This window comes from Rhynchophorus ferrugineus, unplaced genomic scaffold (assembly GCF_030347505.1).
Source record: "Rhynchophorus ferrugineus isolate W39M unplaced genomic scaffold, kcgeb_rfMv2 rfM4, whole genome shotgun sequence".
Lineage (NCBI taxonomy): Eukaryota > Metazoa > Arthropoda > Insecta > Coleoptera > Curculionidae > Rhynchophorus > Rhynchophorus ferrugineus.
This window is the reverse complement of record NW_027472583.1, coordinates 10,038,056-10,065,717: the sequence shown is the minus strand read 5'-3', so window position 1 is coordinate 10,065,717 and position 27,662 is coordinate 10,038,056. Positions and strand designations below refer to the sequence as shown.

Below are 27,662 nucleotides of genomic sequence, written 5' to 3'. Positions count from 1 at the left end.
GTCTCAATATTGCCAACAAAAAGATGCCATGTTACCAGGGTATATTGATATGTAACATGCTGATAATGATGAAGTTATTTGATTAGGGGTGTATAATTAATACATAAAAATATTATAGATCAAATTTATTCCAGACAGTATTGAAATGTATACAAATTTACTGAAAAAATCACAAACAAATTATTGTTTTAAATAGTAATAAACAATCTAGCAATTAATATTAATAACCCTTAATAGAATATGCAACATTCCAATTTTGTGGAACTTCCAAAGGACCTTCGATAGAAACTCCTAGTTCAGCATCAATGATTCCGAGTTGATATTTAGGATAGCTTCTAGCATCTCTATAATATAATACTTCTAAGCACTTTTCAATTAAAGCCTTAGCTTCAGCTAGATTAAGTTGTGGATTTTTTTCTAGAGCATCACGCAGCAGTGGTGTTGCAATATGAGCTCCATAACCTGTGCAAATTACTCTATCTGTATAAGCAGTTCCTTGTTTATCCACCGTACCAAGGAATGGTTCTCCATTCTAGAACAAGTATTTTGTATACATCAACCATTAATGAAAATTATTAAAATTAGTTGTTACCTCAACACCAGCAACAATAAAGTTATTCCACAATGGATTCATTTTACTTCTTCTGTTATATAAAATTCTAGTTAACCAACAGTAGAGTGATTTGGGTTGTAGCGACAAACCATCATCCAAACATTCTTCGCTTATACTGTAAGTGGTATTAAATAATAGATGGCTGGTATATTGCATATATTGAACTTACACTTTTTGTTCCACAAAATCTTTTACATATTGGAAGTCGGCATAATCACCACTGGCTCCCAAAATGATGTTGTTATTTATTTTAACAATCCTTGGACAATTTGTATATCTAGCTAATGATCCATAGGACGCTAAAAGATCACCTGCTACTATTACACCTTTATCATAGGCAATTCCGACCAGGGAAGTAGATGTAGTTACCGGAGACCTATAAGAGTATTAAAAACGAATTGACAAAAATAAGATGTTATGGTTAACTTACTGAGAATGTTGTCGGAAATCCTGTGGTTGAACTTGAGGATGGAGGTTGGGAAAATTATAGAAATTCCCTGGGGATGGACCATTTGACCAAAACGGAGGCGAAGAAAACATTGTCTTGGTTTAATTAGTGAGTGATACAGCAACTTCAAACAGATAATTATTTGAGGTTAGACTGCTGATGACTACGTTTATTTCGAAAATTACTAGATTGACAAGCAATGATCTAAACATAACTACAAAATAAAACTGAAAGCGCTTTTCATTTGATTTCAATTTTCAATTGTCGATTTTGATCACAGAGTATTTATAGTATATTTATATATTGCATATTATAGGGTAATATATACTTTATATATTATATACTTTATGTCACATAGTACAGATCACAGTATCGGTATTTTGTGATTCTGATATATTTTTTATCAGTTCCATAGAAATCACTTGTAGCTCGGGGATGTAATAATCGGTCTCGAAACCAGAATTTTTATAATATGAGGGATATTAGTGTGTAATGTTTAAAGACAATTAATTTTTTTAACCTACCTTTGGAAGAAGAATTAAAAATTAAAAGTGCTGGGAGTCCGAAACCAAGTGTATTAATTACGAATGTAACTAAATGCAAAAATCGTGAATATGAACGTACTTTTAAAACAGAAGCTTACGAGAAAAATGACAGATTGTGCTGTGAGTAACAGTATGGTAACAGTCTTTACTGCTTTCCGTGTTTATTATTTGGAAGCGACGAGGCATATCAGAATCGACAATATCTGGCGCTAGAGATTTAATATATTTATTTGAGAAAATTAAAAAGCATCAAAATTCAAAGTCACATTAATCTGCTAAATTAGGAATTAATTTATTAGGCAAACAAGATATTTGACAATAATTAGATTGTGAATATCGATCAAGCATTCAAAAACATAATGACAAAGTAAAAAATAATAGGTATGTTGTATCTAAAATTATAAACTGTATAAAAGCTTGTGGTGCTTTTGAGCTTGCTCTCCATGGACATGATGAACAAGAGGATTCTGTAAACCCTGGTATGTTTAGAGGTTTTATAAATTTTTCTGCTGAACTGTATTTAGCACTGAGGGATCATTACAGCAAGCTACCGAGTTTGAAGGTACATCAAAAGACATTCATAACAATTTATTGGAATGTATATTTTCCGTGTGTCAGGCACATATCAAAAAAGAAATTGCTGCTTCACTATTTGTGTCCATTATGAATGACGACACAAGTGATATTTCCAATATTTTCCAAATGGTTATAGTTTACCGTTATATTTTATCGAACGACAGCCCCGTTGGACGATTTTGGACCTTTGTAAAATCGAATGAACATGATGCCGTTGCTTTAGCTTGCTGCATAGAAGAAGTCAGAATTAAAAGTTAAATTATGTTTTAAGAAATCATGATGAGTTGATTTCTCAAAGTTATGATGGAGCAAGCGTCATAAGTGGCGCCACATGGCGTCCATGCTTTCAAAAAGTGATTCAAGATAAATTTAAATACGCCTATTATGTTCATTGCTATGCTCAGCAATTAAACTTGATATGTCAGGCAGCAAGCATAAATACGAAATACTCTCCACAAAGAGTTGCCATATTGGATGAAGTAGTTGGAAATAGAGTTCCAAGAGCATCTGCTACCAGGTGGAACTTCAAAATTAGAACCGTTAATATGGTATATGAAAACCGAGAGTCTCTTATAGCGTGTATGGAAAAAATACAATCTACATCTAGACAATCTGATACATCACGAAGGCAGGCGCTATTTTATGATTATTGTATGATCCTAAATTTTGTTTTTGGTTGTCAATTTTTCATCGTATAATGCCCCATGTCAATATTTTGTATTCACAGTTGCAAAAAAGATCTACTGATTCAGTAATCTTAAAATGATGCATTAGTGAGTTTGAGTAAAATATTCAGAAAGAACGAGATAATATACATACTATTAAAGAAACTGAGCTAGAAAACATTGATGACAGTAAAGCTAGGAAAAGGAGAAAGACAGAAGAGAGACATTCTTATGTTTCGAAGGTTGTGGAAGCGAAGGTGGTATGTGACGTTATAATTGCAGAAATCAAAAGAATATTTTCATTCACTGGCCATCCGGAAATAGCGCACTTGTCTTCAGTTGAAAATTTTTATATATTTTCAACGAATTTTTCCATACTAAACCTAAATAGGATGATTATGAATTTTCCTTTTTGAACAAGGATAAATTGAAAACAGAACTTGAAATAATACAGAAGATCAGATTTCAGGGACGCTTCAGGAACAGTCCACCTAATTAAATTTATAATTGAAAATAAATTGCGAGTAGATTTTTCAGAGACTTTTATTGCTACAAGCAATTGTTATGATGCCCATAACAAACGCAGAAGCGGAACGTTGTTTCTCCACGTTAAAACGTATAAAAACTTTTCTTAGAAGTACAGTGGGTGAAGATAAATTGCCTCGCAATGTTATCTATTGAGAAACAAATGAACACAAGAAATTCCAAATTTTAATGAATTAGTTATTGATGAATATGTCTCGAAAAAGGACAGACGTATTGATTTCCAATTCAAAATGTGTTTATAAAGTTACTATTATCCATGTAGCTATCTATAAAGACAATTTTTTGGCGAGGCCGAAGTTCTCATCAGCGGCAGCAGGGTAAGTTATTAACTTTTATTTTTTTAATAACATCTTTTAATTTGTTAACCCAGATTGACAGTTTGATAGCGCTAAATGATATTTTTTAATATTTTATTATAATTTAATAATGTTTTAATTTTATTAATATTTAATTTTTTATTATTAATTTTTTTACATAACGGGCACCCCCGGTGTATTGAACCATGCGCTGCCGCTGTTTATTACTGCAGTTTTAAATAAAATTGAATAAAAAATTAATCAATGTAAAGTATTTGAGAAATTTATAAATTTAGAAAATATTAAAATTGGATATAAATATTTTACTATCCTACTAAACTTATTTGCAATTTTATAATATACATTTTATGATACAAGAGAGTTTAACTTTGTATTATGTAAAGCTGATATAGATTTATAATATGTAAAAATCTCGATTATAAGTTGTTATATTTTAATTATTGCAGATCTTTAGACATTTGAGGAATGCTTTTTGTTTGTTCGTATACGGGACGCATTAGCATACTACGGCACTGTATACTAAGTCCCGTAAGAACTGTATACTTCGAGTTATACATTTTACACGCTCTTTCACTAAACCTTCTTCAGTCTTCTTCCGCGACCAACATAGCTTAGCAGACGTGTGGACAATTGAAAATGCGCGGGAATATTTGAACGAAGATAAACGTCAGTATATTCTTCTTCAACAGCAGTTTTTAATCAGTGAGTAGTTTATTAATCCGCTGATTTAGTGTTTATTTTTATATTACGAGTATATAAGATTAATAAGTCAATACATATTTGAATTCGGAAATATTTATAAGTTGAGTCAAAGACAACAAATTACAGGTTAAACTTACTATAGAATTTTTTTGAATGAAAATTTTAACGAAGATAATAAATAAGATAAGACTTTTGTGATAAAATTATTATAATATATTAGTCAAAACATGGAATATTTATATAGAAAAAAAGCCAACTAAGAAAGTTTATTGTCTGAAACAATGCATGTTTCTAATTATAGCATTCTTTTATTTTACTGTAACAGTAAGGTGAAAAAAATGGGGGTATTCGACAACGGTTTCATAATTACTTGTAAATTTCGGTGTTTTTGTACCATATCTTTGTGTTATGTAAAAACATACTGTTTTAAACCAATAATTAGTGTCGCAGCGTTGTTATATTGTTTTATTGATTTTAGAACGGTTCAATACAGTCAGCGGTGATTTTCTTTAATTTTATTTGGGTTTTAATTGTTTTCCTTGATTAAATTTTAAGCAGATTGTTTGGACTAATTATTATAACTGTATAAAATGTATTATTTTGTAAACTATGTCTTGAAAATTAATGAAAAACGAATAATTGTGTATGAATCGATAATTATGGATGAAATATAATAGTTAAAAAATGTTTTTTAATTATCAAGTTCTGTGGTTTGAGATCTAATGGATTGTAACAATAGGTGTATGAAAAAGTAATCCAATCCACTTTTATAACGTTTGAATATAAAACATCAGAATTTTCTTCGATATAAGTTATATTCAACAAATTGCTACTGGATAACGTTTCCAAGCGTTATTTTTGATAATGACATTCCGATAACAAAAGTTTGGGGTCTTAGAAGCTCAATCCTAGTTTTAAGCTCTTAGCGTAAATATATTTCCAATCTGCAACACTTTAAAATTACTATAAATAATGTAGTCGGTTATCTTTTTTTTGTGGTTTATTTTTCAAATGTGTTATTTTGATATATGTCAATTGGTATGTCAATGTCTTCGATATGAAATAATGTAAAAAGTAAAACTTTAAAAACCTAAACTCAATAAAAAATTTATAATAAAGCGGTATATGAAAACCAATGAGAAGAAAATAATTGTATATATTTGAATCAATAAATATTTAGATGCTATTCTACAAACATCTGAATATGTTTCAGCAGTGACGGTTTCTTTAGGCGTTAGCATTACTTGTTCCCGCCAATGTTATTTGTTTTCCATTATTTTGTTTTCATTGATATTAAATCTTTATCATAGAAAATTCTTTTCGTAGCCATTATCCTAATTTTTTGATTTATTTTTCCTAATTATCATCCTAATCAAGTCCTAATTCGTTTGCAAGTTTTGAATTTGTTTGAGCTGAAATTCGTCGCCCTCGAACTTTTTTGATTGTTCGAAATATTTTTTGTCCTTAATATCAAAAAGACCGTTTAATCAAAACCCACATTTCTTAACATGTGACAGAAGGGTGAGACCAAATAGCGTTATCAAAATTTTCTATGAGTGTTTGATGAACTTCGACTTCGATTATTTCTTTGTCCATTTGTTGAAATTAAACAAGATAAGTTTTAATTGTTGTTTGAACAAAAATGTAACACTTAAGAGGTTAAAGTGCCACTTTTAACAGACAGATGTCAAATTTAATGTTGTCAAGTTTAATAACATTAAAATTAGGGACAATAATGACAATTATAGGATTGAATAATATAACTGTGTGTAGTTTAACAGTTCTAAATATGTTTATTTAGAACAGGTAAAATGAGTGATAATTAATACTGGTATTTTGTATCCATCTGGTATATCAATGCTCCTTTACAAATAATAACAAACAATCCGTTATACAAACATATTACGGTGGTCCGACTGACGGCACGTATCCGTTTTCGCGGATCAACGTTAGATGGACCGAATTGCGAACGGCTTCACCGCATGCCCCAGCTTGCATTCAAATCGCCCAGTAACCCAGTGAAGAAGTGCCCCCGCGGACGTCGAGATACGGTGATATGTAAGTTGACCTTGAACGGTATTGACCTCGGAGGAAGCCGGCACTCAAAATAGTCATCAAGTTGGTTGGCGGTACCGCTAGCCGTACACGAATTGCCCGATACCACTTCCTCCTTTCTCGACTACTGCAAATGGAGATACGTTTTGTTTGAACGGCATTGTGTTCCATCGTTTTCTCGGGCGTATTTTCTAAATATAAGTATGACATCATTTAACCTAAAATACTTCATTGCTCTCGACATAAACTTTTTTGAGGTTACTCTAGTAGGCTTTTTGATCGGTCCGTTATCGTTTAACATAATTTTTGTTCCTATCTTTTATCAGGGTTGTCAATCTGATCTTTTTCAGGGCAAAATAGGAAAGGTTCCATAATTGAATCAAACAATGATGCGACAGAAATAAAACACAAATTTTTACCTATAAATTAATTTTAAAGGATTTACAACAGATAGCGTTATTGTTTAAAATTGTATCGGGTATATTTGTGACCAGCTTGTCGAAGGATTCACTTTTCAGTATGTGTTATATCGTTAAAGTGTGAACAGAATGTTTTTAGTGTGTTGAAAATGTCTGAATTTCCACCTAGTAAATGGCATTTGTGAGGAGTTTTACTTTTTTACTTCAAATTCAAAAGGTGGCGATTTCAACATGTGAATACTGGTTTAGACGTTTTAAAAGTGGTGATGTTGACACCGAAGACAAAGGGCGTTTTGAACAACCAAAAAAAAAATGAAGACGAGTATTTGGAGACATTACTCGATGGTCATCCTTGTAAAACGCAAGAAGAATTTGCAGAATTGTTGGATATAACACAATAAACCATTTCCAATCGCTTGAAAAACCTAAGAATGATATTAAAATTTGGATATTTTGTGCCGCCGTATGGATTGAAGTCAATGGGCGAAGAGCCAAAGGCGTTTGGTCATATGTGAAATGGTGCTTCAACGGCAAAATTGGATTTTTTTTTGTATTGTATTGTTACCATTGTTATGGTTACCATTGTTATGGCAATGAGGTTGTGCACCCCCAAAGTATTGAACCACGCGCCGCCGCTGGCAAAATGCAGTTCAATATTCAAAGTTCGAAAAGCAGTCCATTAAAAATTAAAACAATTGTTTCACTAACATCCGAGGCAATACAGCTCACACGTTCTCTGTATGTAAACACACTAAGTTGATCTCTGAATGCCACACGGATATCTCAAAAACATTTATTGTTGGTTTGATGCCGATAGAAGATGATGGAGTAAAAAAAACGGCATTCCTGTTTTGAGTATTATCCAGAAATCCTGGCCTTTCGATAGTGTTGCTTTTTTGTGTGTCAGACCGAAGACTTATTTGGTGATGTGTCATAAGGAATGTCTCTTGATTGGGTGAAGAGAAAGTAAATTATGTGATGATTAAATGAATTAAGTAACAACCATCATCAGTTCTGGTTGGGGTATTATTTCGGGCTAGCAAAAACGTATAAATTGTTTTCGATGGATGAGAACGATGATGAAAGTTTTCGCGGAACAACATTTTTAGCAATACTTGGTTGTTGAAAAATTTGGCAAAGCATCAGGTATTTGTCAACGGTAAAAACAAATAGCTCCATTTTTAAATTTTATTTTCCATAAAAACATAGCCTTCTTGACTTTCGTGATTTTACAACGATTAAAAAGCTTTTGCTATTATGGAGGAACCTTGGATCTACTACAATCATTAAGTCTACGACTACCAGACAGAGTGCCGACCCATATACAATTCTACTCAGAACGTAAATATATTTCGGTCGCGGTATATGTTGCCATCTAGACCAACATAACAAATAACATTTTTGTTTTTAAATTATACAATGAAAAGTGCGTTTTCAGAAAATGTGTGAATTTCTGTTTATGGTACGTATATTAAAATTATACATTCGCAGTCAATTTAAGATTGATTTTCGTTTATTTCACCCTAAAATCCATATATTTTGAGGCTTTTGTTTATCCGGGAGATGAATGTTGAGAAAAATGTGGAAATGATTCCAAATACATGATTTTGGTCTTTGAAAACTGTTTTTTTTGCTGTCAAAACATAGGGTTTATACAATTTTTGGCCATTTTCATATTTTTTGTTGCCATTTCTATTCAGTAGGTTAGTGAAATTGGCAGGTTTAATAGGTTTTATCGGTTCTCTTTTTGGATACCTCCCCGTATTTATTGAATAACTGAATGTATTTCATAAATAGTAAGTACTACAAAACCTCATAGTTGAAAGTCCTCGATTTATTAACTAATGCAGCAATTTAAATTCACACGAAAAACTACTTTAACAATTATATTGTTGTACATATAGTAGTATCACGATCTACTGAACTAGAATTGGCGAAGGTAAATGACGTTATATTTACTGTTACAGCACCTGTTCTCTTAATAAGTTGTTTACCATTTACATTGCTGAAAATAAAGCTCATCGATGTCTACTACACATACCAACTGTCGTTATAGATGAATAATGAAGGAATATATACAGTATCGGTCATACATTCAGACTCTGTTAACAGTTAACAATACTACTATTAAAAGATGGCCGTATATTAAATTTATACGTCCTGTATATAAACGTAAAACATCGAAATTAAACGAACATAAATAGAGAATAGCCTGCATTTTTTCAAAAATAGTTGGATTATTATTTTAATTATCTATTTAGAATATATTTATGATGCAGTTAAAAGTCATTAGAGATACATTTATTAACATGATTATTTTAATTAGACAAATTTCTAAAGCATTTTGTCTAAAGGTATGAATTTTAGATATTTCTTCACGTGAAATAAAAAGCAGACGATATTTTTACCATCCATTTCCTTACTAGATATTTATTAATGTTTAAAAAATGCATAAATGAAAATAAAGTTAACAAACTAAACATATGAAAAATTACGGACTGATGAAGTGGCACATGATTCCTAGTCATTTCTTCCTAATAAATCTGAATCAAAAAATAAATCTTAATCTAGAGAAGTGCTCTCGAACAAAGAAGAAACAAAAAAAGCCATTTAGCATTTCCAAATTTTTATAAAAAATATTCTTATAGCTTTACTTTGTAACATAGAAGGTTGTATAGAGAAGGGTCACACCAAATTTTATCATTTATCATTATCTTTTATTTAAGATATCATGTTAACCATCTCGAAAAACACATTTAAAGGGTTAAGCTTAGAAAATATGATTTTTTTTTAAATTTCTAGACTAGAATATTCCTTTAAGTTTGGCGAATTTATTCATATATATTTGAAACACTAATCAGTAATATATCTTCCGTTTTGATGGATGACCTTTTGCCACTTTTCTTCCAACCATTAACATGATCTATGATTTTTGGGTGAGAAACTAATAAAGTGATTTCACACAAGTTTCTTAATGTTTTGGCTGGGGAAAAACTTAGTCGAGAGGGCCAGGTGCGGGGTATATGTGGGATGCATCAAAACTTCCTAATAACTATTATAAGTTTTCAGTATTATGATATGTGTATTGTAGTGTTATTGTGAAGGCCTCCTTGTCTCCTTTTCTATCGATCAGTTTTTGACAGTAGAGGCAATTAACAATTCTTTATTGTCAAATTATTAAATATTTATTATAATGCTAATTATCAGCGCCAATACGGTCTTAGCAACCGTTTGTGAAGGTCCTTATTGTTCTCTGTGCTTCCACTACGATATTTTTCGCACATTATTGTTGACCGTTTCAAAAATGGCTTGATCTCTTTTTGTTTCAGTAGTAATTTACAAATTCGAGTAACAACCATTAAGTTTTTCATTGTCAATTCATCTGAAAATAATCTTTCATTTTGGGTTCTTTTATTATCATGTGAAAAAATACTTTGTATGTATCTTACAATAGCTGGGTATTATTGTACAAGAATTTTTGGAAATGTTGCAAAATTAATAATATTTAAATGTAATGCAATGAACCCATTATTCAGATAGGACCTATAATCCCATTAGCCTTCAAAAAAGCCAGAGAGAGGTTACTTCCTATAGGCCTATAAGTTTGTTACCTATAATCTCAAAAGTTTTTGAAAAACTGTAAATCAAAAGGTTTAATACAATAATTCAAAACAGATATAGAAAAATATTTTTCCAGAGCATCAATTTGAGGTAATCTGCATCTGGTTGTGTTTATTATTTGCTAATTCTATAGTATGTTTTTGTATACGTTTTAATAACATATGGTTGTGAAAATTTTATGAAATTCAGAAAAAAATAACAAAGACTGGTTTTTTATTGGCAATCCAAGAAATGAACAAATCATAGCGCAGCTGAGACCACAAATACACTATAAATATATATTAATATCGGTATCTGTTGTGTTACTGGTATAAAGTTCATTCGAAAACATAATTAAAATATGAATAAAAATTGTTATATATTCTAGATGTGACAATATTAATAAAATTTAAAACTCATATAGCGTTAGATAGTAGATTAGTTATCTAACATTTTTTAGTAGGATATGTTAAATTTGTATTTAAAAATATTAATGTAATTCTTATTAGTGGTTATTAAAAAATATGATGTATAAACATGCACGTTTGCAGGCAATATTATTGGGTTGTGCATAGTACATAGATACTACTAGAGTAAACATATAAAGTTACATGAGAAGTTAACACAATTAGAGAAGTTACACTTAGAGTACATAGCTGGCGTGAAACAAAAAAAGGAAACATATCAATAATGTGTGAATATACACTATTGAACTGAATTAATTTTCATATTCATTTTTCAACAATTTTTCACACTGAAATAAGGGTGATTTGATTGGGTAAATATAGATTTTGAAGTAATATTATTTAATAGTTATTTAAAATTGTCTAATTTAAATTATATCGTAAATTGTAACAGCAATTTGTTTCTTTTCTACTCGATTTTTGTCTATAGTGTTCAAGTGTAACATATCGTTGCTTTTAGAATATTGTCAATTATAGTTAAAAACTGAAATTGAACTATATAGAACTATAAATATAGAAGTTACGTTTTTTTGGAGACTCATAGAGGCTTATAGGACGACGATATAGTTAAAAACAAAAATCAGATAAAGCGATTTGCATGTTTCTACTTAACGTTGTGGGAGAAAAATGTTTTGTTTACTGGCTAAATTATTCCCCTAGCGATATAATTTCTTTTTTTTCTTTAACCGTTTTATAGCAACATTGACGCAATGGCAGCTTCAACTATCCATTGTTATACGACGGATTGAAATCTTCACATATGATACCATTCACCCGATCGAAAAAGAAACAATGCATCATAAACTCTGTTCCATCAGATAGGAAACAATATTGTTTATGGTTTACACAGAGAACAATAAATCTCGATCAAATTTATCTTAGTCATAAATACCGTGGAACTTTTTAATTAAAATTGTGCTGAAGCTGTATTATTTCTTTATCGAGAAGAATAAATTTCAACATTTTCTCATTAAGTTCGATAAAATTTGATTAAAATTATGATTATTAAAAATAGAAAGTTTGAAATATGTTCAAAGTTGTTGTCGTTTTCAAATAATTACTCAGGAAAGTGAGTTTTGCACAGAGCTTGTAGTTTTTTAACAACCCTGTCCTCTATTTACTCCTTTTAATTTTTAATGAGGTTTCTAAACTATTTCTGAGTAGATTTTTCTAAATTTATTATTTCTGCCATTGTTTGTTGACATCTTGTTGGACGGGCTTTTGAAATAAACTGATTGGTCACTTATCGTACTTGCCTGGGATTAATTCGTTCTTTTTCTAGGTAATATCTAAATACTATTTATTTTAAAAATATTTAAAACAGTGATAGACGAACAACTGTCGCTGTTTACTCAATCCCACATCTGTTTTTCTCTGTTTAACTTGTTGAATTGAGGAGAAAAGGAGACGTAAATTAAAATAATTTTATTCGGATATAAAACATTGACGGCTCATATGTCACTACTATCACTAGTCATATGTTAATAAGATATACGTTTTTGTTTAGTTCAACATATAATTTTTGGCTTTTTAATGAAATATTCCATATCATTGAATATCTTTATATCCTTTCGGTTAATTTAATATTGATTGAACATAAAAAAATTAATTTTCAAAATTTTAGACTAGAATATCCTTTAATCAAAATATCCTTGCAGTATTTAGATTTTAACGTCTTTCGTTACTAAAACTTAGAAAAAATAGGATTATCCATTTAAATAATACTGTGTTTACATTAATAATCAATCAAAATTTTACTATATTATAATGTAATTTCGTAGTTTTTGTTCACGCAGTTCTTAAATGATCGCCATATTTGTTATTATTTCATGTTTAATTTTCATTTTTATTTACAGAACCAGATGATTTCAACATGGCGGTTTTAGAACGTATTTTCTTGGCATACTTTATTCACTTACTTATACAATCCTGTCATTCTGCTTTCCCGCCAAGCCTGAGGTTTCCTATCAAAACAACCATCAGTAAAGTAACCGATATTACGACAGTTTGCGATTCCCAAAATGTTAACATCACAGTGTCTATGGGTCAACCATTCAAAGGTGTTCTGTTCGCTAAGGATTTCGCTCAAGAATGCAAGCAATTCGGTATAAGGTCACAAATGTTCTTTTAGCTCGTTTGTAAAACGTTTCTTTTGCAGGTACCATGTCAAATTCTGTCACCATAAGTCTCCCAACATCAGGATGCGGGATCAGATTATCATCATCGTCGGACGATCAGGGACAACCGAGATTGTACTACACGGTGGGCTTGGTGATGCAGCAGGACCGTTACTTGAAGCAGATATCGGACCAGGAACGAATGGTGTTATGCGAGGTTCAAGACGAAGCGTTCTTGATCAAGAGCCAGTCCATGTTCAAAGCGCTCAAAGGAGAAATATCACAGAAAAGCGTAAATCACAGGTATATTTGTTTTTACGTTTAACAGTATTATTCTCTAACATCATATTATTTTATTTTGTTTAAATTTGATTAAAATCGATATATTTTAAATGATTTGATATTTGATTCTATTGGCGTCTATTGGCAAAAATGCGAAGTATCAACGTAAACTGTTAAGCAAACTAACCTAACTTTTGAAATCGGTGATATTGACATTTCTATACATAAAATAGCAGTTTTCCGTTTATAATTATTGAGTTATTCAGTATATACAGACGCGAAGTATAGCACATTCGATGTTACATTACACGATATAACACCTTTAGAAATTTATGGTGGTCTGGGTCGTCCCAATATCCCATTTGTCAGTTATAGATATAATGATTTAAAAATGAGGATTTATAGCCATAATCGGATATTTTTAAATATTTCTCTGATTAATTTTTGATATCATAATTATTCATGGATAACACGTTTTTTAAGTTCGAAGCATTTTTTCACTCTATGTTCTTCAAGTATTCATTATGTTTCTTCTACAGTAGATGACGTTATATTATAGATTTAGATCTTAAATTAAGTTTATGTAATCGTATTACCTAGATCTTCTGTATTTAAACGTATAACGGTGGTTGCTGATGTTATTTCCGTTGGTATACTGCCATGGTTTGTCTTGAATAATATTACCATCATAGTGTCAAAGCCATTTGGACTGTTTTATTCTGGGGCACATTAAAATATATTAAAATTAATGGTTTCAGCCCAAACTACAAATGTTTCTAATACTGATTATATTTGGGTGGTATGTCATTTTAAAGGATGTTTTTATGTTTTTCTTAAACCATATACCCTAACAGATTTTTCTATTTATAACTTTATATAATATTGCGTAAGACGTAAGTGTCAGTTGACTACTTTATTTTGTGTTTTATGTCATTATTAATATTTCTCTTGTATTATTATAAATGTTCGTCTTGATTTGTTATTGACATTTTAAACTGTTTATTGACCTTTTCGTTGTTGCAGATTAGATCGATTTTTCTATTTGTAAGCTTATTATTATGTCAGTTATAAGTATTAGTTATGACATAAATTATTAGATCTAGTGTATTTATTTGTTTTTGTAATTTTATTTTTTTTATTGGATTAGAAGGCCATGATTGTTGCATTTCATTATTGCAGTTCCTTCCTGTCGTTGTATTTCTAGTTTTACTTATTCTAACGATTTTGTTTTATATTTGATCAGTCTGAGCTCGCCTTTTGTCTTTACTTAATATTTTCTTTAGTACCTTCTCCATTATGCCTCTTTTTTATACTTATCAAAACTAAGGACTTTATCAATCTCATTGCCATTCACAGAAGAATAAAAGATTACATAACTTTGCTAATACAAGGAAATGTTTGTATATTGTATATGGAAGTTTGTATTATATGTGGATAATAAATGAGTGGTATTGAAATAATAATATACATTATAAGAATATTAACGAAATGTAATGATTTAATCAAAAAGAAATGAAATGAAAAGAAATAAAATAAAATAAATTGAATTAAACTAATTATCGTGTTAGGTATGCTTGCTGAAGCAAGATATTGGTCAGAAAAAGCGATGTTTGATGTCATTTTTGCGAATTAGACACAGCATGGTATATTTTTAAGTGAGTAAACATGGCACATTTTGAGTCCAACAAGCGCCGTTATTAAAGGTTCATTGGAGGTGACTCAATCAGCCATTTCCCGTCGATTAAAAGCTTTGGTCATGTTTAAAGAGTCTCACATCTTGACTATTGATTGAACTAGTATCTGAATTCCACATCTGAAATCCATATCCAGCATTCCCTAGATGCTATTCCCTTGGATTATTATCTATTCTTTTGAAGATTTCAGAAATTGAGTTGATTCTTTGAATTGAATTTGCTGGTCGATTACGAAGACGAATAAAATAGTGACGATTAAATCGTAAAAAAAAAACAACGTAAAAATCTATTTAGTTCAATTCAAAACTTTACACAATTAAAATTATGTTATCTTTAAGAAACCTTATAAATATTTTTATTGTTTCTGGCATGCCCCAATTCTCTAGATTAAAGAAGTGATTTATATATGATGTTGTGCTAGTTAAATCCTCATCATTTGAATGTATAACGGTGGATTACCTATGACGTTATTTCCGCTTCTGTGCTATAATAAAACTAGTGTGTTTTAGAAGCAAGTACTTAGTTATTATACATTAGCCGTGTGATTTAATTATTGTAGCTTATTAAGGAAATGTATCATAGAGGGAAATAGATTTTTACTATTTAAGAAATTTATAAATATTTTTGTAATAAATAAAGATGTCAAATAACGAATAGTACTAGAATGTAAAATTGAAACTGAAAATGAAAAGGACTTCCCCTTATGCTATTAATTTTAGAAAGTTTACATGTATCATCTAGTACTGTTCTATCTTCATATATATCTCTGTCTGCTACGTAAGTAACAGTATTGTTGTTTTGAGGTCATGTTTGAATCGATGTCCTTTTTACAATTTAAAAAACCAGTTTATAAAATATATGAAACTGTTATTTTTAATGTATTTTTTTGCCTTAATTAACATTCCTGAAATATAAAGAGATTGTATGCACTTGTATAAAATGTTATACTGAATGTTTTTCTATAGTTGTATTTGTTGTTTTAGGGTGGGTCGGTTGATGAAAGAGGGTTGGTCAAAGGATCTGAACGAGGAGGAGCTCGAGGAGGAACTGAACGAGGCGATGTCTGCAGCTAGAGCATGGATGGAGATAATTCCGGAGAATAAAGTGGAACGAGCCATTGGTGCAGTTGAAGTTGGCGAAACCGTATTGTTGATAGTAAAATCCACATTACCAGGTAACTTTTTGTTTATTATTAACTATTATATTATATTACTTTATGTTAAATTTTATCAGGTTAATGTAACTTATAGAATCCAACTAGTTTTAAAAACTATATTCTCAGTTGACTATCGCGATTATGTTGCTCAGCAGTCTAATCTCATCTATTTTAGGACTTTCTGATGTTTTTGGTGATAATGACTTTTTTTACTGTAGTATTCTGATATTTGTGTTCTATACATATCGTGTACCATATTTATTCTGATGTTATTGATAATATTAACTTTTTTTCACTGTAGTATTTTCATATTTGTGTTTTATACATATTGTGTACTATGTTTTAGTTTTAGGACGTTTTAGTATTTTGTTTGCGGAATTTTTAGGCATTGAGAGTTTGAACAGCATGGTTTACGAAATGAAAACTGCTCTAGTAAGATATTAAAGTACTCTTTTGGTAATTCCATTATAACCATAGAGTGATATTTTTTTTAAAGTGTTTTAAATGATGGTAACAATTTTTATTATTAGCTTTTCTTTAGATCAAAATACGAATAAATTTCCATTATAATGTTAGCGTTTCCAAGCATCCAAGAAGTTACTACTTCTTATTCTAAAAATAAAATTGTTTAAGTAATACTATAAAGTGGGATACTATAAAGTAACGATTATTGATTAAATGTGAATATTTTATTGATAATTTGAGATTTAGCCATGTTGCTATCAAGTACAAATAAGTATTTTCCTTTATACAAAAGGAGGGTTTACCAGTTAAGTAAAATACAATTTTATAATAATAATAATTAATATATGAGATGCATCAATTGTTCGTAGAAGTAAATGATAATGCAAACTTAAGTGAAATCTGGTTTTTAAACATTTTGAAGGTCTAAATACAATTTAAAAAGAGTTGAGTCAAATTCTGAAAACAAAGTGTCATTATAGAAGTAAAATTTTGATCAAGCGCAACTGCAAAATTTCAACTAAAAATTATTAAATTCAATCAAAAATATTTCATTTACGTTATACTGTTCGAAAACTATTTTTCATAGTGTACACTATGATAGATTATAATCTTAAATGTATTTATAAAAATCTCATTTTATTTATTTATATACAGTCTTATATAACAAATGTTAGAGGAAAGAAATTATAATGGCATCATATTTTCTGAACTCAACTAGTTTCATATTATAATGTACTCTTTCATTTTAGCTGGTATTGGCTGGAAAATGGTGGACTGCATAGCCCATGACGGACTAGGAGACTCCTCACAGAAGCTTTTAGATGAATATGGATGTCCTGTAGACGAGCTATTGTTACCTGTACCAAAATTCGGTCCTATTCGACCGATCGGATCAATGAGACACCAAGAGGCAGTGGCCAAATTTGCAGCTTTTAAATTCCCAGATAGAGACCGACTTCATTTGCAATGTAGGCTCCAAATTTGTAGAGGATCGTGTAGTAAGGTGTGCGAAATTATTTTTATTAGATTAAAAGATATATGTCATTATTCATAATGAAATATATATTGTATTAAATAATTTTCAATACAGCCAGTTTAGCGGTTAAATGAATCAATATTCAATTATTCTGAAAATTTGTGGTTGTTTGAGGACTTTTTGGATCATTTATTGTAAAAAGCTGGTTATACATTTATCCTTCCAATTATTGTCCATTACTGGCCACTATTTTCTGTAAATATGTCTTTCTATCTGCTGCTTTTTTAAAATTTATAATGCTCCTTTAGATCAAACGGTATCCGTAGGAAAAATCAAGAATCAGAACAAGTTACAACAAACTTTCAACTTTCAAGATCAGTTAACCAATCTTGAAATATTATACTTTCTCTACTTTCTCCCATCTTTCAGGGAATGTACGGATTCCATCTTGAAAGAACGATGTATCCTTTCATTGATTGCAATGAAATTTCGATTGCTTATTGACCCATTTCTTGATATCTTCATAAAAAGTGAAGCTGCTCAGACAGGTCACGACTTATATGTCGGATCAAGTAGAAATCAGAAGGAGCAAGGTCTGGATAATACGGTGGGATAGCACTTCCTATTTCAATGATTCCAAGTATTTTATTTACCGGTTTTGCAATATTTAGTCGAGCATTGTCATGCTGAAGAATTACATTCTTGTACCTTTGCTAGTATTCCGGCCGGTTATCACGTAGTGCCTAGATCAAATGCATCAATTGTAGTTGATAATGATCCTCATTTATAGTTTCATTAGATTTTAGCAGTTCATAGTATACAACACCAAGCAGATCCCACCAAATACTGAGTATTACCTTGGAGCTATGGCTATGCCTTTGATGTTGATGCATGACCAGGTAGTTTTCATAATTTTTTCGCCTTAGATTATCGTAGTGGATCCACTTTTCATCAATCTCTCTAATATGTAATAACAATACGATGGAAAAGACCTTTCCGATTTTGCCGTTGAAGCAGCATTTCACGCAAAGGCATTTGGGCCTTTGAATGTCTCTTGGCTTCAATTCATACAGCACAAAATTGTTAAGTGATTGGATGATGTTGATGGCTTCTTGTGTTATTCCTAACAACTCTTCTTGCGTTTTACACAGATCATGATCGAGTAATTCCTTAAAATTGTTTTGGCTGTTCATAACGTCCAGAACATCACAATTAACTAATTTTTTTTTATATTCTAGATTGAATGTAATAACGCTACTGAGCTTATCGATAATAGAGTAGGGAGATCACATGAGCATAGAGACGGAGAAATACTGGATAAATTGGAGATTTCCAACAGCGTTGAGGTGATAGCGCCTGAAATCGATGACGCCACCGAATTTAAGAAGCGCATACAGTCCACCGGTAAGTGTCCACTGGTAAATAGGTTTAGATTCCTTGTACAGAATATCTTTTCTCTTATATCACGACTATTATTGTTATCCTCGTACTTTGTGTATATAAAATATACTTTTATTTCTAAAATTGCACTTTTACTTTTATTTCTTCATTTTCCTACATCTCCAACATTTCCTTGTCCCTAGCTTCATTCTAACATAAAAAATATGGATTTTGGGTATTTGTACATAGAAATTTACTGTTCAATAGTTTTAAGGTTATTCGTCAACTGTAAAATAAGAAAATCGATGGTAATTAAGTATTTTATTTCTCATACATCACACAACATACATTTTGAAACCTTTAAAACCTTAAACATTTTAAACTTTGAGGATCAATTTAATACAAAAACGGATGAAAGAGATCCATCATAGTAGCAGACCTGCTTACACAGCTTAAAAAATTATCATTAAAATTAGTGAATAGCCAGGAATCAGAGGACAGTACTAATTGCTTCAAGATGCAATTTGTTCACCAGATTTATTTCCGGTATAATTTTTGTTGTATATATATTTAATATAGAATAACAACTTTTAGCAAAAATTCAACTTCATTCATGAATATAATCTGTTTCAAGAGTGTAACATACAGTTCAGTGCGCCTCTATGTCTTTACGTCTTCATTTGAGCCAAACCACTATAGCTGGAGTATTATTTTGAGATTTGCCAACAGTCAGTGATTTCTGGGTATCTGATCTATACTGTACAGTGGGTGGCAAAAAGATTTGTTCAATTAGATCATCATTTTCATCGATTTGTGACAACAGTTTTTTTTGAATTTGAGGAATATTTTTCTTCATTTATTCACTTAGTCATACTATTTTATCATTTATTTAATTATTTCATAATCTTGTCAGTTGACGTTTGAATTTTGGAGGCGTTGGGAACTTTTTTAAATCTGTTGTTTTTGGTGCAGGGAACAAAAGTACGATTTTATATTACGAGGGATACGGTGGTATGGATACGTGAAATTAAAGTGAACACAGTCAATATAATTCAGATTGATTAAGTATTGCTTGGCCCAATTATTAATTTTGTTCACTGACGTTTACAAATATATTACTGTTTCTTATTATATTAGCCAAAGTTGGCGAAAAGATATGAAATTCAGAAGGTGAAAGTTTGCCAATGCGTGATCTCATAGTGGGTGCGCCAGGGTAAATACTTACTGAATGAAAATGCTAAAGCAATATAGCTTCTACCGTCAGTCAAATCGCAAGTTATCTCTGTTAAGAGGTTAAGAAAACGGTAAAAACTTTAAACATCTTATAGTTTCTTTCAATAAGGGCTGTTAGTAGATAGAAGGTAGATAGTAGAGGTAGAAAATAAATGAAATTAGTAGTGTGTGTATTTAATATATTTGAATGATATCTATAAGTACAAATCTAATTGGAGTTAATTGAGAAAGAAAGAAATAACCGTAACTTAGTTTCATGATTTCATTCATTCATTCTTATGAAATATTTGTATTGAAGTAAACACTCGCACAAGAGATAAGTACTACATAGTAAAAAATTAGTCATACAATTTAAGGATGAAGCGGGTTTAATGCATAGAATCAAAAATATATCTAAAGAACCTTTAGAACAGAGTATTTTTTTCTATCACCACTTTATATAAAGCTCTAAACATTTAGTGAAATCTATAAACATGGATGATGAAGGCTTTCAATACCTTAAGACAAAATTTACTTGAACCAGCGATGTCAAATTGAAGGGAGGAATCTGTATAGGCAATTTTTAGTACAAAGTTGAAGAAGTCGAAAGTTGAGTTTTTTGAACAAAATTTTTTTGAAGATTATAAAGCTTTGCGAGGAAATATTTCTTAAAAATTCATATTTTGGGTCTGATCAGTTGTCAGAAGGTATTCTAGGCGCATTTCGTTGCTCGATTCACTCCAATTGACAATACGAAAGGAAAAAAAGTAGCTAGAATTATATCGTATTGAATATAATCATATTAAGCAATTATATATCATATGAAATCTAGAATCATTTGGAATTACTGACAATTTTAGCATTTAAACTTTTTGATTTAAACATTCAAAAGTTAAAATAGTGTACTTGTAAAATAGTGTTTAGTGTACTTGTAGCATACTTGGCTACGACTTTAACGCAAAAATTAACCCTACTTTGAAATTTCTGAACGATTTAAATTTAAAACCGTCAGTGGTCAACGCGACAGGACAGTCTTTCTACTATTGCGATAGTCGCGGGTTTGAATCTGGATGTTTATAAATGTGATTGTCCATAAGGCAAGCCAACTTGGCAGTAACTCAGCTGGGTAAGACCGGATGTCTTCTGGTACGATCTCCAAGGTGGTCATTCAGCAGTGGACAGGCTTAATGCCAAAGACCGTGGTTCGAAGCCCACGTTAAGGAGTAGGGCCAGTCCAGATAAACACTAGAGTTGATGAAAAAGAGACTGTAAAAAAATTTAAATCGTCGAATGTGAGTATTCCGTTTAAAGTAATTTATTAAAAACCGAATGTCTATAATCAATAAAAGTACACCGTGTAAATGATGAACGGAGTTTTACCCCAGAGCCATCTGGTCACGGCTTCCATAAATTACGCTGCGGTCTCGTTCGATTCCTTTGGCGTTGTCGTCGTCGGGCTGAGAAACAAAATGACGCAAATAACAGAAAAAACCAACCGACGAACCGGGCAAAAATGCGATCACGTCCCGGCATTACGGCGAAATCTATCAATTTCCATTACCGGGGACTCGCTCTTTTGTTTGCGGCTTGGATCGGTTTTTTTCGTCAGAGTGGCGATCATTAAACTGTCATTTATCAGTCGAGGGCGGCTGGTAATTTGTAGTTTACACACGGGCCCAGTGCCAAGGTGATTTACGAAGGGCGGTCCTTCGAGCTATAAAAGACGGATGCCGCAATATTGACGGTGGTGCCATCTATATTGACCTATTCCTAACCAAGTTTCATTGATTTTTGACAATCCCCTATAATTTTCACAGCCTTGCTTTGCTAGTTTTTGTCAACTGTTGATTTTTATTATCTGGTTGCAGAATAATTTATTATTTGTTTTTTTACTACTTCTTAAATTATAGAGGTTTAATATAATCCTAATTTTCAAACTAATTAATTACTATTATTCTGTTGTTGCATCAAAATACAATCATGACAAGCGCGATGTTAAAGACGATGTTAAAGTTAAAATTGAAGTTAAGATTCAATTATTCTATTCTAACTATTCAACGTCATCTATGTCGAGAGTCAGCTGTTTTATTGCTTTAAAAATATGTTGAGAGTCAAAATTCAGATGAAGCTAAATCTGACATTAATTTTCTTTCATGGTTTCTTTTTTTCAATTTTTTTCACAAATTTTTGCATTTTACCTGGCCAAAAGTTTATAATAATATTCTTTTGTTTTGTAAGTTTATTTTTATATCAACTTGGAGATAATTCAAGTATAACGTTACTTGTACATTTCAGAAGAACTGATGGTGAAACTACAGAAATAGTTTTTGCTTGATTTTTGAATATGAATACATTGCAAGCCCAAATAGTTTCACATCACTTTTTGTTTTGAACCAAGATTGTGTCTCGTCACGTCATGAAATGACGCTTTTTTAAATTCGCAGTGTTTTGGTTTATTTTGCATATATTTTTTTTAAATCAAATTAAATGAAATCATGAAATTTTGGTTATTTTGTCTTGTTCGATCAACCATTTTAAGATTTTATAAACGAGACTCACTTATCTAATATCAATGCATTAGGAATAAACCTAATGGCACCCAAATCGATATAATACGAAAACATCCAATTGCTTATGCGTTTCCAGGAAGCAATTATCAAAACCCGTATCATATATTGTTGTATTATATAGCCGAACGAGATGCGATTACCTCGATGGTACCAGTGCATCATCCACCACCTCCACCATCCATCTAGAAACCAATTTCGTCTCAAGTGTCCATAAACAAGAATTCTTTTATTTCTGTTGGTTCGTTCCGGATCATTAAGCCTTTAAATATGATCGAAATCTCGCGAATTATATCTCAAGTTCCTTGGTACCGACCCTTGAGTCTATTCTCTAATGATATTGTACTAATTTTTATTTCAGTTGCGCGCGCTTTCAAAATGAAATCGTATTAATCTAATTCTGTTAATAACTTATAGTTAGTTCATTGTTAGTCTTGGTATATATATCTTTTTAAAATATTACGGTACTTTCATGTGTTAATCTTTATTAATTGTTTCTATAAACCTTGGGAACTATCGATTGAAAACAGTCGAAACAGTCGATAGTCGCAAAGCAGTCGAAACAATCGATAGTCAAGAAACTAGGGACTGAAAATAGTAATTACTATTTTGCTTGGGGCAATTAATTTTATATGTGCTTATGTTTTCCAACGGTAGTAATTTTAAACGAAGTAGAATTATTTTTATATTTGAATGTTCCGTGGATCTGTAAAAAGGAATGGAATTTTTCTATGGAAAGAAATAATATCCCACAAATGTTTTATTGTATTTTAATGTGTTAATTGCTGTTTTTAAATAATAAATGTTATATGTTATAGTTGTTATATTTTTTACTATATCTTACCATAGGTATGCTTAGTACAACCTTAATTTATTCTATAAAATTAATTTAATAGCATTGTTCTGTTGACGAGATAAATAAATTAGTAGGTATTTCCCAAATTAAAAATAAATTAGATTACTTCAGCTGAATCAACACCTTATATAGTGTCTCACTGTTTCGCTTCATTCTTCTGATTTTCTGCCTGTTGCCCAGTAGTTGTTTTATTCTGATTAGTTGTGATTTGGTAATCTTATTTCATATTTCAGGCTGAAATACTGAACTTAATTTAAACTTATTTTCACATAGGGTGGATTAAATAACAATAGAATTGATCAAAATCTATGATTTTGACGACTTTTTCGACCTTTTCACATTTTATTTATGCAAATTTGCTGAAAGTACAAAAATTCAAAAAGGAACACACAGCAGGGGATAATATTTTCAGGGGATAAGCCGCCTATCAATTATTGGAAAAAGATTAATTAGGAAAATAACCAGAAGCCAGAGAAATAGCGAACGAACTGAGTGTTGAAATAATTTATAACAGGTCAATTAAAAGGTCCCCGGCCTACCATAGTAAAATAAATTTTTTTGGCAAAATTATTTTTTTTTATTCAACATAATTTCCTTCAAGGGTGATACACTGATTATAGTGACCCTCCAACTTTTCGATGCCATTTTTCTAGTACGATTTGCCCTTTGCTTCAAAATAGGCCTCGTTTTCGGCGATCACCTCTTTATTCGATGAAAATTTCTTCATAGTGAGCATTATTTTGAGATCTGAGAACAGAAAATAGTCGCTGGGGGCTAGATCTGGAGAATACGGTGAGGAAGCAACTCGAAGCCCAATTCATGGATGTTTGCCATCGTTTTCACTGACTTGTAACACGGTGCATTGTCTTGGTGAAGTAGCACTTTCTTTTTCCTCAAATGCGGCCGTTTTCGGCCATTTCGTCCAGCTAGCCCATAACCTTGCCAGCCCACTGTTGCGTTTTCCCACGCTCTGGAGCGGGTTCGTCGTGTGCAGTCCACTCGGATGACTGTCGATTGGATTTCGGAGTGGAGTCATGTTTCATTCATTGTCACATAATGACGCATAAACTCGGGTTTATTACGCTTGATCATCTTCAAACACTTCTCTGAATCATCAACTTGTCGTTGTTTTTGGTCAAAAGTGAGCTTGCGCGGCACCCACTTTGTACAGAGCTTTCTCATACCCAAATATTCGTGAATGTTATGATGTATACGTTCAGTTGATATCTTTATAGTGTCTGTACTATTTCATTCAATTTCAATTTACTTTCAAAATCATTTTGTGGATTTTTTCAATATTTTCGTCGGTAACAACGTCTTTTGGGTGTCCACTGCGTTCACCGTCTTCGGTGCTCATTTCACCACGTCTAAACTTAGCATATCAATCCTTGATGGTTGATTCCCTGGGGCAGTGTCCGGAAACTCGGCATCAAGCAAGATTTTGCTTCAACTGTATTTTTTTCCTTCAAAAAGCAATATTTTATCAACACGCGAAATTCTTTTCTATCCATTTTTTTACAGTAACAAAAGTTGCTTCACTTAAAATGCTATAATATATATATATATATATATATATATATATATATATATATATATATATATATATATATTATACATTTATACATTGACTTTAACAATGGTTTTATGATTTGTGTGTTGGAGCAGGTGCTTTATATTGATTGAAAACATTGTATTCTTCTATAAAATGGATTTTTTTCCGTTGTTCCAAAGGGCACTTTTAGTTCAGTTTATTTTTATCAGTTTGCAGGTCCAACATCTTATGCAAAGCTCAGGTTAACTTCTATATCGGTTAATTTTTGGACACAAACTCGTTTTGAAGCCTCTTATTTTGGTTTACGGTCATGACGGTCCATGGTATCAACAAACAGTATATTAAAAAATATTTAAAACGACATTCAAATGCGTTTTTGTTCTGCTATTTGTGAACATGGTACCTATTGTGCATACAGCTCAGTTAACTCCAAAATTTTAGTTAAAATATTGCCTAATGTACCTTCTCAAATACCTAAATCATCTATTTATGTACCTGAATAATAAATACCAGATATATTTTTAAAAAATTACCGATATATTGATGTTTTTTGATAAAATTTTTACCAGACACCAATAAAGCATATTAAATTGTTATAATCTGGTCTTGGTCTAGCATACTTTATGTACTTGGATTATTTATTCTTGAATTTATTATTACATTTTCCTTTTATTTTCAGAATTCGATAGTTATCCATTTCCAAAAATTCCTGGCGACAGGACGTTTTGCGTATCGATCGATAAGATGGCGATCGCTTTCTGCATCCTGGGTATCGTGTTTTTGGTAGCGGTAGTAGCTGCTGCGTTGTCTTTGCTAAAGACCCGTTCGCATACAGGAAACCAATTCTATACCAGGTACGCATAAACAAACATAAAACAATAACATTTTCAATCATTCACCGCGTTTCAGAAGTCTATTCTCAAGCAGCAGCGGAGGATCGGCCTTCGGAAGCAAACTGATACAGGACAGTCCGATCTTCGGCCAATCATCCTCGTTAACGTCCAACCGAACCCAATATGGAAGAATTTTATAAAAAAATCTCTTATTTTGGCATATATTCAAGACTGAGTTTAATACGTAATTTTAGCGAGCGAAAGTATGCTCGTTGTACATTTGATTAATTATTGGGGATGTGGATTTAACACAATGAAAAACGGCTAAACCACGGTCAACAGTGACCTTGGTTTATCCTGAATTGAAGCGTTGGTCATGTACATTCGGTTTTTATGTACATTGTGCAACTAATGGTTATGGGTAAATAATAAAATGCTGTTTTATTATCGGATGTTTTTTTCAATCCTTAAACCCCATTAAAAACTTACGCCAAGTCACGATCAGTGAATCTCTCTCGACTAGGAATATTATTTAATTTGAAGTCTTACGGGGCTCCTTACTAACTTAATTTGGAGCCTAATTTCTGTGTGTTTATATTTAATTGTATAAGCAAATGCCTTTTTTTACTTGAAAAAAATGTAAAATTAGGTGCTACTTCTATGATACTATAGCCATAGAGTAATAGGTAATAGAGATGGCGCAAAGTTTTGCTTTGCCCAACATCCAGAGGTCACATAATTGGCCATTCAAGTAATTTGATTGGTTAATTTAAATCTCCATTATAGGCATCTGTAAGAAAATTATTTTACTGTGAAGACATTTGATTGGCTCATTAGTAATTGACTGATTGGCACGTGACAGCCTTGAGGTTATGTCTAATTGACCAATGAAATTATTTTTTTTTTTGAAATAAATTTATTAAATAAAATTCAATTAAATATAAATATATATGTAAAAGTAAATAAATATAAATATAATATAAAAATAAATATATATATATATATATATATATATATATATATATATATATATATATATATATATATATATATATATATATATAAGCAAAAACGTTGGTGCATTGAAAATCAAAGTTATCTCTTCCTTTTTTTTCCTTTTTCATATTTTCAATTTAATCTATTAGATATCTATTATGGGTGTTATCAAAATTAGAGAACACATTATTTGTAATATTCTATATGGAAAATCATTTTGTAGTGTACAATTAAAATAAAAGGTTTTGAATTTACTTTTTTTTACAGATATTTCACAAAAATATGTTATATTATCGACGTGGTAATATCGCGGGATAAAATAATAGTTTAAAAATTAAAAATTAAGTAAAAGAAGAGGTTAAAAGAACCCTACTGACAGTATAATGAAACAATATTCTGGGGCATAAGATATTGCCTTGGCTCGTCTATTCATATAGGAATATTTGGAAGTTATAGAGTCATCCCCGCTATTATAATTATTTAAAGAGCCCTCATGTTGTTCCTCTTCTCAATTTCCTAAAGGCCAATAAGATGAAAGAAATTAACTTATGTTAAACGATTCAAATGACTTCTAAAACATGCTAGCCGAGGATGTGTATTCCTGAATACATTAGCTCCATCCAAAA

General features: G+C 31.1%; 2 protein-coding genes across 9 annotated transcripts; one reads left to right on the top strand and one right to left on the bottom strand.

Moving 5' to 3' along the window:
- Positions 1–110: 110 nt before the first annotated feature.
- On the bottom strand, positions 111–1,717 carry Prosbeta7 (proteasome subunit beta type-4). Of its 2 annotated transcripts, none has more exons than XM_076402969.1 (5): positions 1,686–1,717; positions 1,044–1,185; positions 783–989; positions 593–728; positions 111–532 (listed from the first exon to the last, which is right to left on the bottom strand). In XM_076402969.1, exons 2-5 carry the CDS (start codon positions 1,151–1,153, stop codon positions 221–223), a joined length of 765 nt encoding a protein of 254 aa, XP_076259084.1. In that variant the 5' UTR covers positions 1,154–1,185; positions 1,686–1,717; the 3' UTR covers positions 111–220. The 2 variants fall into 2 exon arrangements, with proteins under 2 accessions (XP_076259084.1, XP_076259083.1); XM_076402968.1 differs by having other exon boundaries at positions 1,586–1,711.
- cyr (cypher) lies at positions 1,618–26,487 on the top strand. 7 transcript variants are annotated; one of them, XM_076402964.1, is made up of 8 exons: positions 1,618–1,726; positions 12,807–13,055; positions 13,109–13,370; positions 16,027–16,217; positions 17,414–17,667; positions 18,879–19,044; positions 25,887–26,061; positions 26,117–26,487. In XM_076402964.1, exons 2-8 carry the CDS (start codon positions 12,824–12,826, stop codon positions 26,238–26,240), a joined length of 1,404 nt encoding a protein of 467 aa, XP_076259079.1. In that variant the 5' UTR covers positions 1,618–1,726; positions 12,807–12,823; the 3' UTR covers positions 26,241–26,487. The 7 variants fall into 7 exon arrangements, with proteins under 7 accessions (XP_076259079.1, XP_076259076.1, XP_076259080.1 ...); XM_076402961.1 differs by having other exon boundaries at positions 1,674–3,710; XM_076402965.1 differs by lacking the exon at positions 1,618–1,726 and adding an exon at positions 1,874–1,987.
- Positions 26,488–27,662: the final 1,175 nt, after the last annotated feature.